This window comes from Malaclemys terrapin, chromosome 11 (genome assembly GCF_027887155.1).
Source record: "Malaclemys terrapin pileata isolate rMalTer1 chromosome 11, rMalTer1.hap1, whole genome shotgun sequence".
Classification (NCBI taxonomy): domain Eukaryota; kingdom Metazoa; phylum Chordata; order Testudines; family Emydidae; genus Malaclemys; species Malaclemys terrapin.
This window is the reverse complement of record NC_071515.1, coordinates 51,556,050-51,572,767: the sequence shown is the minus strand read 5'-3', so window position 1 is coordinate 51,572,767 and position 16,718 is coordinate 51,556,050. Positions and strand designations below refer to the sequence as shown.

The window sequence follows — 16,718 nt, the reverse complement described above, 5'->3', positions numbered from 1 at the left end:
TAACCCAGCTTAGCAACATGGGTCGCTATGAACATATCTCCACCAAGCTATGCTCTCTGTACTGGGTTCCTCTTGCATAGAGAGGCCTGTGGAAGGTTACAGGCCTAACATTCGAAGCCATCCATGGAACTGTCACTACGTATCTGAGGGAATGCCTCTCCCTCCTCAGATATGACTGCTCACACCAGGTAGATTCCATTGGAACCATGAAAGTGTTGACCAGTAGAGCAAGGCTCATTAGTGGAAGATACAGGAGCTGGCCCTGGACTATAGAACTTACTCACACAACAGATAAGTCAAGAATGAAAACAGGCCTTAATACTTTCAGAACAAAATGCAAAACTAATTTCTTTAACTTCTAAATATACCATATATACTCGATCACAAGCCGGTTTGTTTATAAGCCGATCCCCCCCCCAAGATGGATAAGTAAAAATGGAAAATTTTTACGACCCGTTCATAAGCGGACCCTATAATTCAGGGGTCAGCAAACTTTGGCTCCCGGGCCATTAGGATAAGTCGCTGGGGAGCTGAGATGGTTTGTTTACCTCGAGCGTCCACAGGCACGGAGGTAAACCTAAGTAAACAAAGTGTCCCGGCGTGCCAGCTGCTTACCCTGATGGGCTGGGACAGCAACTGGTGGGGAGATGTTTTTTGGGGGGGGCAAGGTGGGGGTCAGGGGAGTAACCCCTGTGACCACCCCTCACATGACCCCGACCCTAGCCCGGGACCCCCACACTCTCCCCATCCCATCCCACCTTATCTGGGGGAGGGCCAGGGGAGGATGTCTCTGGCCTGGCTGGAGCTGCTCTTGCAGGCTGGGCAGCGCGGCCACAGCCTGCTCCGATGGGCCAGACCTGATGGCGCAGCCACAGCATTGTCCAGTGGGCTGGGCCGGGTGTCATGGCCGCATCATGCTCCGGTGGGCCGGGTGGCATGGTCACAGCATACTCTGGGGGGTGGGGCCGAGCGGCACGGCTGCAGCCTGCCAGCCCTGGAGCTGGGGGGAGAGCAGCGTAGCCAGAAGCAGAGACACTCTGGCCCAGCCTCTTCCCTTCTGGCTCTGCTGGCTGTGCTGCCTCTCCTTGCTCCCTCTGTTGGGGGGAGGGGCCGTGTCCCACCTCTCCCTCTCTATACCCATTCATAAACTGACCCCCTTCTCTGGTGCTTCCCTTTCTTTACTAAAAAAATTCGGCTTATGAACGAGTATATACGGTACATGCAGGAGGGAGGCAATTATCACTTCAAACAGCTGTTAAATTTTGACAGTAAATAAAATAACAAATAGAAATATTTATTCATTCAAGTCTGAACACCACAAAATCTCTTATCTTTTTATTCCAAACAAAGGTGAGCCATAAAGTCAGTTAGAATGTTATTTCTCAGATAAGATGAGACAGAGTAGTAGTAATTTTCCACTGTCACATTAGATTTTTTTAATTCATTCAGTATAAAGTTAACTAACACGATTAGACTTTCTCTTTGTATTAACAAATAGGAATGCTGATGAAATGCAAAATCAGCAAGCTTATTTTTATATAAACTGAAAATTACCATTGGTGTGCATCATTAATATGATTAGATAACTGTCAAGAAAATTTTCGTAGCTGTGAAACACACTTTCATTAATCAAACTCAAAAGATAAAAAAATGAGATGGCTAATATATTGTCAGAGTTCATTTTTCTGGGTTTATACAATTTGTCTTCCTTTTAAGAATTATCCAAAACTTTTTTTGAACAACTAAACTCTTTTAAGCCAGAGCTCTATTGCAAATATTTTCCACTGCAGCCTCAAGACATCTCTATCTTAGGAAAACCTGATCTAGAATGTGACTGAGAGGCAAATGTATCTTGTAGTGGATTATAGCCTTTATTTATCTTCTGCTAATTACCCCCAGACCGAGGACCCATTCTCTTTTTCCAAATACAAAGAGACTTGCCTGTCAACCCCATCTCCTTGTGCTTTATCAAGTTTGGAACTAAAGCTCCTGCACAGAAAGGCACCCTACAGTTTTTGGCAAGTGGAAAGGTAGTTTGTGCATGATTACAGCATGCTTTTGGCAGCCATTGCTCTTTATTTCTAGCAGTTAATTTAACTGCTAGAAATAGAGAGCAATGCTTTATACCATTTGAAAGCTGGGGTTGCAAGCTTTTGTATGGTCTACACCATTGATTCTGTGCTTAACAGCTCTCAAGATAACAAGCACTAAAGACATGTCAAAATCAAAGGGGAGATAGAAAGGTAATTAGAATGTTGTGAATTTAAAGTCCATTATCTCATGACACTCTTAAAAAAAAAAAAAAAAAAAAAGCTATCAACCATTCTAAAGCTGGGAGAAACAGGAAACAGTATAGCTCTTTAGCAGCAGTGGAACAAATTCTGCTGTCAGTTGCATTGCATAATTACATTGATCTTAGAGTCATAAAAATGCAGAGCTAGAAGGGACCCCAAGAAGTTATCTAGTCCATCTCCCAATGCTAAGGCAAGATTAAGTATACCTAGACCATCCCTGACCATTTGTCTAACCGATCTTAAAAAACCCCAATCATGGGGACTCCACAACCTCCCTACATAACATGTTCCAGAGATTACCTATCCTTATGGAGAGAGAGAGAGAGGTTTTTTTTTCCCTCTAATATCTACCTAAATCTCCCTTACTGCCAACTAAGCCAATTTCTACTACTTCTACGCTCCGTGGACATAGAGGCCAGTTGATCACAATCCTCTTTATAAGAAACTTTTACATATTGGAAGACTGTATCATGTTCCCCCTCAGCCTTCTGTTCTCTAGACTAAATATGAATATATTTTTTTGGCCTTTCCTCATAGGTCATGTTTTCTAACCTCTTATTTTTGTTGCTGTCCTCTTGTACTCTGTTTGTCCACATCTTTCTTAAACTGTGCCATCCAAAACTGGACACAGTTCTCTGCTGAGGTCTCACCAGTGCCAAGTAGAGTGGAACAATTGTCTCCCGTCTCTTACATATGACGCGCCTGTTAATACTACCCTATATTGACATTTACCTTTTTTGCAATAGCATCACAATATTGGCTCATATTCAATTTGTGATCCATTATAAGCCCTAGATGTTTCTCTGCAGTACCGCTGCCTAGCCAGTTATTCCCCATTTTGTGTTTGTGCATTTGATTTTTTTCCTTCCTAAGTATAGTACATTGCACTTATCTTTATTGAATTTCATCTTATTGATTTCACCTTATCCTGTAGTAATTGAATCAATTGAATTACTTTGGATTTACATAGATGTAACAGAGAGAAGAAATTGGGACCTGTATATTCTGGAAAGAAAAGAATGGACCAATATACTGACATGTTCTCTGGAGAAAAGTCCTTTAGAAACAGTTAAACTCAAACGGAGAGGGGAGAGTGAATAATGACAACCAGATTTAGATTGCAAACATAAGTGTAAAATTTTTAAGAAGTAGGAAAATCAAGGAAGTGATTTCAATGGTTGTGGGATAAATTGTGTTATAACTTCTGGGAATGATAAGAGCAGTGTCCAATCCCATACCAGAAAAACGAAAATAAGATGCAAATTAGATTTCTGAGAACATGACTTTCTGCGCATATATAGACTGTAGAAAAGCGGATTGTATAGTGATTGTATTTATTTTAATGAACAGATATTAGCACTTGACTGTGCCTTTAGGCTCATTCGTGAGGTAAGGGGTAATGTTTAAACTGCACCATGTGCCTCTGGGACACCTCTTTAAGGTACAATCTCCTCCTTGTTTCTCTTGTTCCAAGGGGTAGTAATTTGCTGTTGTTATAAACCATCTGCACCAGCTTGTGCTGGTGGTTATGTGGCAGATGTGGAGCATTAGTTCTCATGGGCAGCATGAACCCATAGAGTAGAGGGAAAGAAAGGCAGGATTTTCTCCCGTAGACATAACAAAATTGATTGAAAAAGGCAGCACTGTTACTTCCATATTTGTAGTAAGACAGTGGGTTCTTTATGACAGTTGGTCAACTTTTTAAAGACAATGAACTAATTTTTGAGGGTTTTGATAACTTCAGAGGAAGAAGGATTATTTTATTTTTCTCAAAACAATTTGTTAAATTTGAACATACCTGCAAGATGCCTTTTAAAACTGTGCTTAAATATTAGATGGCTATTTTTTTCGTTCTTTCTTAGAAAATCAAAGCACATAGAAACACTGGTAAACTAAAGCAAAAGAAAACAGTGTGAATCATAGAACTTAAAATTATCTGCTTTGAAATCTTTTTATATAAAATGAAGCTGGATAAATTGATATGGATCTCAGTTATTTAGGTTAGTTCAAATTTAACTTTGATTCTGAACTACTAAATAAATAATATTTCATACCATATGTCATTAACTATCCAACCTGGGAACAAAGACACTTGTATGGCTATATTTTCCATATTAGAAAATTATAAATAATACAAATATTGTTTTTGTTAGCCTTTAATTTCTTAAAGTAGATGGCAGCAAAAATATCAGTGTTGTAACAGCTGCTACATGCAATTGTATCTTGTCAAGCTATAATTATAGGAATTAGAAAATGATAAAATGATCAGTGACATTTTTGTGTAGCAGTAAAGAATACTATACATTGATTATGTATTTCTCTGAAAAATTCCAGGTGTTGTCAAAGTGGATTATGGTGATGTGTCAGTCAGAAAAGCACTAAGAGAAAATCTGAAGTGTAAACCCTTTTCATGGTACCTAGAAAACATCTATCCAGACTCCCAGATTCCAAGACGCTATTATTCACTTGGTGAGGTATGAATTATTTCTTTTTGGTTAAGTAAAAAAAAAAAAATTGTGCATATGGGGGCATTGCTAATGAGCTAGAGTTTCTGCAGTGTTCTCAATTAAATGCTTTGAAATGTTCCCCACACCTGATCTTTTTATTTTAAACATACTGCTTTTCTTTTGCATGCTTCATAAGGGGCTGTCTCTTCATAAATGTTCATATCTAAAGGTTTCTCTTTTTAACTGCATAGCATGTTGGGAAAAATAATGCTTGTGACTAATACTTTTAACATGAAAATACTGTGCCATTAGTTGGAGAAAATGCTTTCCAGTAGCATTTATGTGATTATGGATAGAGCAATATAACTGAGGTCATTTTTGACAAATTGGTTTGTTCATTTATGCTCTGTCATCTGGTGGTGTAGCTTACAGCTGAGTATCACAAACATTCCTAACAAACAACAGATTTTAATGCAACGAAGTGCAGAGACCTCTTTAAACGTCAGATAACCTACTATTTAAAATTTTCTTTTATGTTTTATCTGAGCTGACTTTTAAAAGCTCTAAATACTTGCACAAAAATATAACTACTGGTAGAACAGCGATCAAAGGGACTTGTGTTTTTCTTACATTCAGCAAAGTAACCTCAACATAAGAATTTGGAATTGCTATGCAAAGTAAAATCCACAGTAGGGTTTTTAGTCTAACTATTTAAAAAGTAAGAAACATGATGTTAGAGAGAACGTACTTAAGCATGAAATAATAAGGTTTTGGAAGAGAATGTCAGAATGGCAAACCTGGGTATGTGAAAATTATAAAATAGTCATTTTAAAACACCTTATTTTCATCAATACAGCTTGGTTTCTATGGAAACGAGAACAAAAACTCAAGCAGCATCTGTGAACTAAAACTCTTGCTTGTCAATTTCAGCTGTTGGCTGCCAGCTGGGCAGCAAAGGTGGATTTTTGCACCTATAGATAATAATACTGGAAATTTGAAAAGAGCAGAATTGAGAGAGAGACAGGACAGTATATGTCTATTACTTAATGGGGAAGGAGAGCAAATAATGGATGAAACAGAGAAAGCTGATGTGTTGAATGCCTTTTTGGTTTCAGTCTTCACTAAAAATGTTAATGGTGATCAGATGCTTAACACAATTAATAACAACAAGGGGGAAGAGTCCCAGGCCAAAACACAGAAAGAACAGGTTAGAGGCTATTTAGATGAGTGTTAACATTATAACAGTGTTATAAACATTATATGTGAGTTATGAACTCCCTTTGTATGATGTTACTAACACATTTAAGGCCAGACAACCTAGTCTAGGTAAAAGTGATAAGCAGGTCTGTCCTAGACAAAGGAATGTGGTTTTACCTCAATAAGCAGTAAACAAAGCCATCGAGCTAAACCAGCAGGGCCTATCCTGATCCTGAACTTGAGATGCAGAGAATTAACTGGGCTTCTTCACCCCAGAGAGATGCACAGGAGACTGAATCCCCTGGGGCCCTTCCTGACTTATAAGACAAAAACATCCCTGTGGGGATATAAGGAGGGTGGGGAGCGAGAGAGACTATCTTTATCTCTTTGGGGGGAGGGATATCTCAGTGGTTTGAGATTGGCCTGCTAAACCCAGGGTTGTGAGTTCAATCTTTGAGGAGGTCACTTAGGGATCTGGTGCAAAAATCAGTACTTGGTCCTGCTAGTGAAGGCAGGGGGCTGGACTCGATGATCTTTCAAGGTCCCTTCCAGTTCTAGGAGATCGGATATCTCCATTAATTTATTATTTATTTATTTATCCTCTGCCTTGGGAGACAGAGAAACCAAGCAATTTGATCTCTATGATAGGTCCTGGCCAGGCTGGCCAGTAAAAAGCTGGAAAGGAGGTGAGAGAAACCATCTTGAACAAAGACCATACCTTGCTAGATTAAGTTTTAGACGTTTGGATGCATGTTTTCACTTTTATTTGCTTGTGACATCTCTACTTGATCCCTTTTGGGATCACTTAATCCGGGTTCTTTTGTATACTTTTACTATAAACCAATTCAGTCCTGTGTTTGAAGGTAAGGCTATATTTACCCCAGTTAAATTAATAAGCGATGATGTACTGAACAGTGAACTCACAATCTTCTGTGATTGCACAATGGCAGGGGCTATGCACTGCAGAGAAACATATCTGAGGAATTTGCTGGCTGGAGTTCACAGATTGTTACCTGCTAGCCAAGGCTTGGGCCAGGAGAGCCCTTGAGGGATTCTGGTGTGGCAGGGAGCTGACACACAGTCTAATCACCAGCAAAACTCACTCTTGCTCAGGCAGATGGGTAACAGGGGCACACAGCTGTCAGTATTCCCAGCTGTGTGTTACAAGAACATACTTATAGAATTTACTTATGATACCAAGCTGGGAGGGGTTGCAAGCACTTTGGAGGACAGGATTAGAATTCAAATGGTCTTGATGAACTGAAGAATTGGTCTGAAATCAAAAGGGAAATTCAATAACAATGCAAGGTATTATGCTTAGGAAGGAAAAATCAAATATAAAATGGGGAATAACTGTCTAGGCAGCAGTACTGCAGAAAGGGATCTAGACGTTCTAGTGGAGCACACATTTAATATGAATGAATAATGTGATGCTGTTGTGAAAAGGCAAATAAAGCTTGGACAGGAATCCGCCTTCAACAACCATGTGAGATAGGGTTCTCCCCCACCACATATGGAGAGCAGCTTGTCCAATTGCCCCTGGCTCAGGATAGGAGTAGTCCCCAGCAGCTGAAGCTGCTTTTGCTTTTTAATAATAGAACAACCTAGTCCTGGAACCTTCCCTTTCCCCTCATTTGAGTCATACATAGAGCCTGCTACAGACTGTGGACTGCAGAAGAGAAGGTGATGAAGGATAGCGCTAGAACTGGGAGTAGCACTACTCACTTATAAATGAACTCAATCCCCAAGCAGCTCCATAGTTCCTGTCTGCAGAGGAGATGGCTCATTTCCATATACACCAGACCAACCTGTCTCTAAAGAGATCAGGCTGATGTGTGGGCATATTACCCAGCCTTATGGACCTCAGATACCCCAGAAAGCCACACATCTAGCTTGCACAGCAGAGTTTTAAACAAGCCTGAGTTAAAATAAACTGTTTAAGAGCAAACACCCTGATGGTTTTCGTTGAGGGAAGGAAAGCAATTTAAAAACAGAAATATCTTTATCATCTCAAATATCTTAGTGATAAGCCTGTCAACATGTAAGACTCCCTAGTTGAATTTCCTGTCAGAGTCTCTTTTTCCCTGGACCAGTAAGGCCTGAGAGGGCTGTAAAATAACACCACTGAGCGTTTGAATGAGAGCCTTGTGTTTGTGAATAGTGACCTCCTTTAGTTGATTAAGGAGCAACGTTGTTAGGTTCTAAAGACCGTCCCCTTCCAGTCCTCCTTGACATTGTGTAATATATTAAAATAATCTGATTTTACTTGTATCGCTGATTTAATTCTGATTTAATTACATTCCAGCTTGATTTATCCCATACATACAGTACCAGTTAGGCCTCAGTAAGTGGTATTTGTAATTGCAGCTGATGTATTTAATGTAAATGTTTAATCAAGACATTGAAGTATTTTGGAGTTGTGCAGTATCACAATGTTTTTTCATAAAGGATGCACGAGAGCTAAAGATGCATTTTTACTTTGCGTATTGCTGTTGGAAATTCCCCCTCTCCTACTGACAGGGGAAAATTTTATTTGTAAGACACATTCTTTAGGGTCTAAGCCCCTTTCTTCTGAAGAAGGGTAATCAATAAAAGAATAACTTATGTGTATGATGACCACTTTACACACTTTGTACATGCAGCTTCACTGAAACTTTAGGGTGCCAGACAGTATCACATGGTGTGCTGGTGGGGCCTCAAAAGGGATTGTAGTGTCACTTGTTTCAGTTCTGTCTGCAAAGTGAAGGAAAGGGTTGAGGAGATTGTTTCTGAATTCACCCACTTTTCTGGGAAGTAGCCACACAGGCACCATGTTGATGGACACAATATAAGGACCTAGACAGATACCCAGATACTATAAAATCATCTTTTCTAGGGAGGTCTTACCAGAACTCTTGAGCAAATATTTTGCCTTGGGAATACATCAGCTTGTGCCAATTATATTTTTAAAAGTATTCCCTGTTTGAGCATCTTAAGTTCCCACTGACTTTAGTGGGAACTCTGTATGTTCAGCACTATTGAAAGTCAATCCATCATTGTGTTTTCAGAAGCAAACTATAAAATATGCTATTAAAGTGCATTGAAGAGAAGTTTCCCATCTAGTGCATTATTCCATGTTTATTGCTCTGAGCAAATGGTTTTTTTTAAATGGAGAAAAATAAACAGATTTCCAAATTTCTCACTCCTTTGTAATTGTGTGCACCCATGAGGATGGAAGGGTTGTTAGAGTAAGGGGAAATGCTTAGTTGGAGCCTTGTGTTAAAATATGGGCAACACATGCTGGTGACAACCAACTGCACAGTATATTGTATTACAGTGGAGGAGAGAGAACCACTTTTAGTCAAAGGGCATCAGGGCAAACCATTACGCTTATGAAAGTGCCATAAGATTGTTAAAGTCTGTGCAGAGCAGATGGGGCCTCAGTGTTTAAGGTCTTATCTGCAAGGAACACACACAGGACCTGTGTGTTACTCAGTGGATCTACCTGGGAAAGATGGAGAGTTGAATCAGCCCTGCTGCACTTAAGAAACGACAAATTTTGAAGACAAATAATTTTGTCCTATATCACTTTCTTCAGGAAAGGTCATATTGTATTAGATAATTAAGGCAAAACAGTCCGTTCACATGGAGGGAGAAGTGAATTTTTATACTTACAATTAACATATCATTTAAATCACAATGTGCTGCTTTGTGATATTTTTCACGTGCTTGGAGATGTTCTTTGCCCAAAGCTGGGAACGTACATACATGTTGCAGGTTAAAACATTGGTGCATTCGGTTCATGTAACTGAACATTCAGATGGGTAGTTGCTCATGCAGTTATCTTATTTTCACACATATATGTGAGGTTTGGAATTATATTTTTCAAAGAGCATCTGTAGTGCCTAGGTCTACAAATTTAATCCTAATGTTTTTTGCAGTGTCTTCTGGTTTCTTTTCTTTTTCTCTTCCTTTTAACTTCCTGCACTTGTTTTCACCTTTGTTTTCTTCAGATCAGAAATGTTGAAACCAACCAATGTTTGGATAACATGGGCCGCAAGGAAAATGAAAAAGTGGGTATATTCAACTGCCATGGCATGGGAGGAAATCAGGTAAAAAAAAAAATAATTAGCTACACAGTAATTGCTTAAAGAATTATGTTCTTTAATCTGTGGGTGTGGAAACTAAGGCACAACAATCATCTAAATAATATATATAAACAGCCTGATTTAAATTCACTGAAGGTAATGCTGAGGCTAAAAAGGAGTCAAAGCTAAAATTTCTCCCTTCAACACTTCACTGCTACTTCTTTACTGATGCAGAATAGGATGGTATTTTTAAGTGTTGGTATTTAAATATTATGCTTCATGTACACAGGGCAACAAACATGTATTGTCCCATGTACCTTTCACTTTTGGCAGCATTGAAACAGTTTACTTACCTAATTGTGCTTTGGTATTGCAGCAGAAATGTAGGTGTGTGGAATCGCCTTGTATTCAGAGGTAATAAAACAAAAGCTATGGTTGCAATTATTGAGCAAAATAATGAAATTTAAAGACAGAGTTCCAAACTTACTACTTAACTTCCTGCCACTTATGAATTTTAACAATACTCCAAAGGCCTAATTTTCAGATCGTGGCGACAAACTTTGCATATGTATATGTTGTACACACAGACCCCCATTTGAAGCTCTGGCCAAACTCTTGAATGAATAATTTTTTCTTTGTAAGCAAACAAAGACCATAAAATGCAATGTAGACACCAGCTTTGAAAATTTGGTCCTGAATGTTTACTTATTTTTTTACTTACGGAAAAATATCCTTTATGGAAATGGGTGAGACTTTGGATGGCTTACGACCTCATAGTCATAATTTTTTTAACATGTGTGTATGCAAAAGTGAGCATACACTGTGCACATTAAAGGTATGCAAGTCAGGGATTTTCACTTGCACTTGCCCATTGGGCCATTTGTGTGTGCAAAAGTGCACTTGCACTTAAAAAGTCTCACCTATATTTTTTAAACCTCCAAATCTGACAGCTGCATCTAAGCCATTAGTATGGATGTAATAAATGTGTTAATAGGGTCTTTCTGAATGTCTATGATTGGCCATAAGAATGGCCCTCCTGGGTCAGATCAAAGGTCCATCTAGCCCAGTATCCTGTCTCTGGAGGATGAGGGCCTGGGATTCCAGGAGATGCGCAGGGAGGTGAGGGGGTAATAGTCATGATGATGAAGCTCGCTCCAGTAGCCAATTTTTCTCCCAAAGTCTTTCTTTAAGAACCCACAAAGAGAATAGCCCATCCCCTCATTATTTTGTCCACCAATTAGGTCTAGTTTGTAACACACCAGTTTTGGTTCACTGATTTCTGGTTCTACACTTTTCTGGTTTACTAAGCATGATCTTAACACAGTCCTTGAGTTATATCAGTAAGTCTTTTTGTTTGGACTATTTCATACCTTTTCCCATCTATGTTTGTTGTTGTAGGTTATCGTTGCAGCTTGTGAACTAGCACTGACTTTTTACAGTTGAACTCCCAATTAGGGTAAATCCATAAGCCCAATTATCACGACAGTGCTTACCATTCTGAGTGGCCCCACTGGCATTCATGGGGCTACTTAGGGCACTCAAAGCTTTGCCTGGTAGTTGTATTTGCTGGATTGGGCTCTAATATTTTACTTTAATGGCAATGGTGGATTTTGAGCTTCCCTGGGCTGGTGTCACAATCCACTGAAGGATTCTTAAAATCTCCAGATTATTTTTGTCCATCATGCATGCACACTAGGGATCACATTTCCAAGTAAGCACAATGGATGCACATGCAGAATGTGAATTTACCCACTGCACTTTCAAATCCCTATATTTGCTTATGCAAATGAGTTACCTTATATTTCTGGTGTTATTTTTGCTGACTCAGCATGAACCATTCATATTTGACCTAAATATAGGGGTCCGTTATCCATCAGTACTCGTACATAACTCCTATTATCATTAATGGGAGTTCATAACGAAAGAGGAAAAATAGGACAGAATGCAAGTGCTAGAAGGACTGTATAGCTAACAAAATGTAGCTATGAAATAGAACTATTTCAGATTGAAAAGGATGTCAGAAATAATACCAGGCTCATTAGATTTCTGAACAAAAAGTATGCAAGCTTTCCCAGCTTGAGGCAAAGACAAATATCTCATGGCTCACAAATCTTGCTAAAAATACTTTGTAATTGTAACATCTCAAAAGCATTTCAAGGGACTTTAAGGCTAAAATATTAGAAAAGATCATATATTTTAACATTTCTTTTACAAAAAAGTTACATTTAAAGTCTTAAGAAAATGAGCTCTGTTGATTATGAAGCCATGTATAGTACTATATGTTAGATTTATTTGGTGTATTATGGGTGAAGAAATCACTATGCTACATTTTAGCAATGTTGCCAGGATATAATACTTTGATGTAATACCTGTGCATTTGATAACTGTTAACCACCAATTATGGTGCATTGATGAGTTAACTACTAACCCCTTTTTTAAAAAGCTACAAATTGTACAGTACAACTTACTGCAACTTTAAAACTGGCCTCTGTGCTTTAAAGGATCTAGGGGACAAATACTAATGTTTCTAAATAAAGTCAATAGATTTTGTTTTACTGATGTCTGAGTGGAAAGAACATATATGCCTTGACATGGACACAGCAGCAAAATGAGGACAGACACATGTATGAAATTAAGTGGCAGGCCACAATTTGTATTAAACTTTAAAACAGAGGAGGGGCGCTACCTCCCCATCACCCATCCTCTTTTATATCAGGTATTAAATTGGTTCCAGTGCAGGAGTTACAGGGCTCTGTACCATATAACCCATACCACAAGGTAGATCTCCCCAGACTGTCCCCCAAGGCTCAGTTCTCTGAATCCTAGCACCCTCCTCCCGTGTGAAGGAGACAAATTGTACAGCAGGGTGGGGACCTCAGGTTGCGAGGGCCAAAAGATCTCACCCTGTCACGTTGACCCCAAGGCCCATCATCAAAATCCTACGGTTTTTACCTTTGGAAACCATTAATTTTATTCTCTTAGCTGCCCTGGAAACTGGCTGCATGCCATGACGAATAAACCACTCCACTCTCGTAACTCAGCTGGGTACTAAGCGTGTTCCTACTTAACCCGCTGTGGCTTCAAGGTGCTGCAAAGAAGGCAAAAAGCTCCCCGGTCCTCCGCCAATTGGCCTACGGGGGAGAAAAATTCCTTCCTGACTCCCTAAACAGGCTAGACCCTGCAGCATCTGTCAGGCTGGGTTCCCATTCCTAGTTCAGGTGGGTAGGGTGGGCTGCTGGAATGGAGCTGAAAGGGGCTCCACATGGCTCCTGTGCACCGCTAAATCCTGGAACCTGGGGAATGCTGGCCAATCAGCACCCGTCTCCTTCAGCTGGCCAGTGGGTGTCAGAGACTCCCGGGGGAGGAGCTACCTATTCTCCCCTGGCAAATGTCTCTTCCTTACTCCTGGGACTGTTTCCCTTTCACTGCCAGCCCCATCAAGTTTCCCCCACCATTTGATGCTGGGGGGAGGGGTGGCAATTAAACCTGTACCTGCAGATAGATTGTTGATTAAATGGAACACTGGCAATAAGTGAGTCACACAGGAAGATGCATTATTAATGCTTATCAAAATCAGACACTAGATAAAGCCCCTTCATTGTTTCATTCCCCTTTTGCAATAGCTGACCTCTAGGATTTTTGTTATTTCAGTTGAAATCAGTTGATTTTACTGGTCAGGTAGAGAATGACTCAGCCATGTGGTTTGTCTGCCTGGAATCATCTCCGTAGGCATCATGGCTACTCTTTTATTATGTTACCATGGAAATGGCTTCTGTTACTGTGGAAATTCAGAAATAGAGCCTCTGCTCATAACAATAATCTAATCATACCCTCATTCACACACAAGAAAAAGAAATAAAAAATCTGAACTGGAGATTAATGCAAGTTTACAGTTGCTACTCCTATATGTTAGCATTACCAAAAGAAGATTTCTTTTTAAACATTAAAATTTAGTAATATTGCCTCTCTATGGTAATAGATGGGAAATGTCTCCCTTAGCCAAACACATTTGTAGGAAGAGCAAGAATATATAATCAATCACTCTTTTTCTCTTATAAAGATAAGTCAAATAAACAAAAAAGCTTGAATTTCAAGGTTCATCATTCATCTCACTTATTTTGAATTCCTTTCTTTAGATCCAGTGGTTGTATTGTGTTTGACACATTCAGTACAATAGCAAAAAGGCCTGCCTTTCTCCCAGTGAGGTGTGTTTAATAAAAAGAAATTTAAAACCATCAACAGGCATTTGTTGTAATACCTCTTAGCTCTTCTTTTAGTCACTAAATCTTCAGAACTAAATGAACAAAAGAGCTCACCTTTTGAGAAGCCTAGATTAGAAGAGACCTTGCGCAGTGGGTTTTTTCCTAGTTTTCTGAGTTTAGCAGCAGGTTAAAATTAAGGAGTGAGATTTTATATTTTCAAAATATAAACACGGATTGATGTCGGCTTGACAGGAGGAATGATGAAGGTAAATGGAATGGGAGAAAAACAGTGAAAAATCCAAGTGAGCTATGAAATGTACATAGTAGTACATCAGTGTAGTTCTTTTTATTTTGCTACATATTTAATTATTTATAATTTTATGCTAGACCTAATTTAAACGATGGCTTTCTGAAACTGTGTTGAACGTGTTTTGTCCTCGTCTACGCTTGCAACTCAGCTGTGTAGGGGGCAAAGTGGGGGCATGCCTGAACTAGCTTGCAAAAAATAGAGAGGAGCTGCAGCAGCATGAGCTGCAGGATAAACTAGCCCCTGAGTACGTGCCCTTTCGAGACCCTAGGCACATACTCGTAGCCACAGCAGTGCCCTGCTGTATTTTTAGCTTGGTAGCTCGATTTAGAGCTAGCACAAGTATGTCACCTCAAGCTGGGAATCTCACCCACTCAGCTCAAAGTGTAGACATACCCTAAGAAGCACAGCACAGAACTCGCAGCCCAGGGGTAGTGGCTAAAGTAGCCACCTTTGTATCCTCCTAATCCTGGACTGTTCTAGGTGCAAGAGGCTGCACATAATTTAGAAAGCTTTGAAGAACTATCTAAATTACAGCAGTTTCCTTGGGCTGCCATATGGCTGTCCAGAATCTCAATTCGGATGAGTGCTAAAGACCGGTCCCTGCTCCCCCTGCCCAGCAAAGACCTTCTGCCAGTGCTTAACTTGTAATGGAAGAGATGTAGGGGCTCAAGCAATTTTTTTGCATTCATAACCGATGCGGCAAGCCCAGGTGCTATGAACTGCTAAGCCTAAAGGTGCCGGGACTCAGCCCTGGCACAAATTAAGTGCTGCCTCCTGCCCCCCAGCCCTCCCTCAAAATTCCCCCTATGCGGCGGTTTGCGGTGAGGTCCTTGGAGCCTTACAGCTATCTCTGTAGTATTGGCACTGGGGTCATCTTCCCCAGCTGTATATGGCACTTTTAGGGTCCCTTTACCCCACTCTGGTCCTTTTACCCAGTTTAAAGAGTCTGGAGCAGAGGTGAGGCTCACACAGCAGGAATTAATGAGTTCTAATTCCATTTCTAACACTGAACCCCTCTCTCTCCTTGGGCAAGCCACTTAACCTTTCTGCCTCAGCTTCCCAACCAGAAAAATGCAGACGAGAATACGTACATAACTCACCTCACAGCATGAAACTCCATGGAAGTTGTTGATGGTGAAAGGAGGTGAATGTCCTTGCAAAACGCTGTCAAAGGCCTTCTATGTGGTGCAAGTCAGTGTGAATTAGATCCAGTGTTTGTAAAGTCCTCAAAGGTATTATGCAGTGATGTTTCTGGTCACTTTTGCAATCTCTGTTTCTCCATTTTAACATCACAATTCTGTAATCCTTTCCTATTTGGCCTTCATTCCACCATATTGTAGGAAGTTATTCTGGGAGTCTTTAGTCATGGTTGCTCCGATCTATCCAGTCCTGCTGTAATGGAACATCACAAGAGAGTTTTACATGGTAATTCTGAAAGCTGATTTTTTTTAAAGATGCTGGCTTATTCGGGTAATGTTCTGCTTTATTTTAATGCAACATTAGAGATTAATGCTTTTACCAAATCTTTTTACCTTGCAAAGTACTCTTTCTAAATTTCATGAATAAGAAGGATATTTTATGTGATAGCTGACTGTAAATCTGAGACTAGCAAAAGCAGAAAATGACTATTAACAGCTGGGATGTAAACTTTAGATAAAAATTCTTTGTTGCATCCAGATAAAAATTTCAGAGCTATCCAAATGTTGGAATAAATATGGTAAACTGAGCCACTCCTCAGCAATTGCCCTATTCAATTTTTTAATTATTTCTGTTCATCAGTTGGGGTTTTCTTTTTTTCTAAAAATAATAAATGCATAGTCAACCCAAATTATATGTTACAGTTGCTGATTTGGAGTGAGTTCTACAAGGTGCTGAGATCTTCCTCCATGGTGCTGTGAACAGCATTCAGCTCATCTCTGGAAATGTGCAGCCCCTTGTAGAGTCAGGCTGTAAGCAACTAAAAAAAATATGTGTTTGGAGACTGCGAGTGAGATCCTCACTCCTGCCCTAGCCTTTTTACTTCAGGTAAATGAGCCAGTGAGACATAAAGGGGCCCTAAATGTCCCAGGTCTAGCCTAGGGAGGTTTCCCCTGTGCAGGAGCTGTAGAAAGATCCAGAAGTTTGCATTTTGAGGACTCCTGCACCAGCACTGATGTAAGGGACCTGCCAGGTTTATAGGTGGGGGAGAAGGGACAATATGG

At 39.9% G+C, this 16,718-nt stretch overlaps 1 protein-coding gene across 2 annotated transcripts in view; it reads left to right on the top strand.

The window, feature by feature from the left end:
• Positions 1–16,718, top strand: part of GALNT13 (polypeptide N-acetylgalactosaminyltransferase 13) — a 340,614-nt gene that overhangs the window by 269,331 nt on the left and 54,565 nt on the right. For both annotated transcript variants that reach the window (XM_054044511.1, XM_054044510.1), the window contains exons 9-10: positions 4,629–4,768; positions 9,931–10,029. In XM_054044511.1, coding sequence (XP_053900486.1) covers positions 4,629–4,768; positions 9,931–10,029 — 239 coding nt within the window. The remainder of the gene's footprint in view (positions 1–4,628; positions 4,769–9,930; positions 10,030–16,718) is intronic.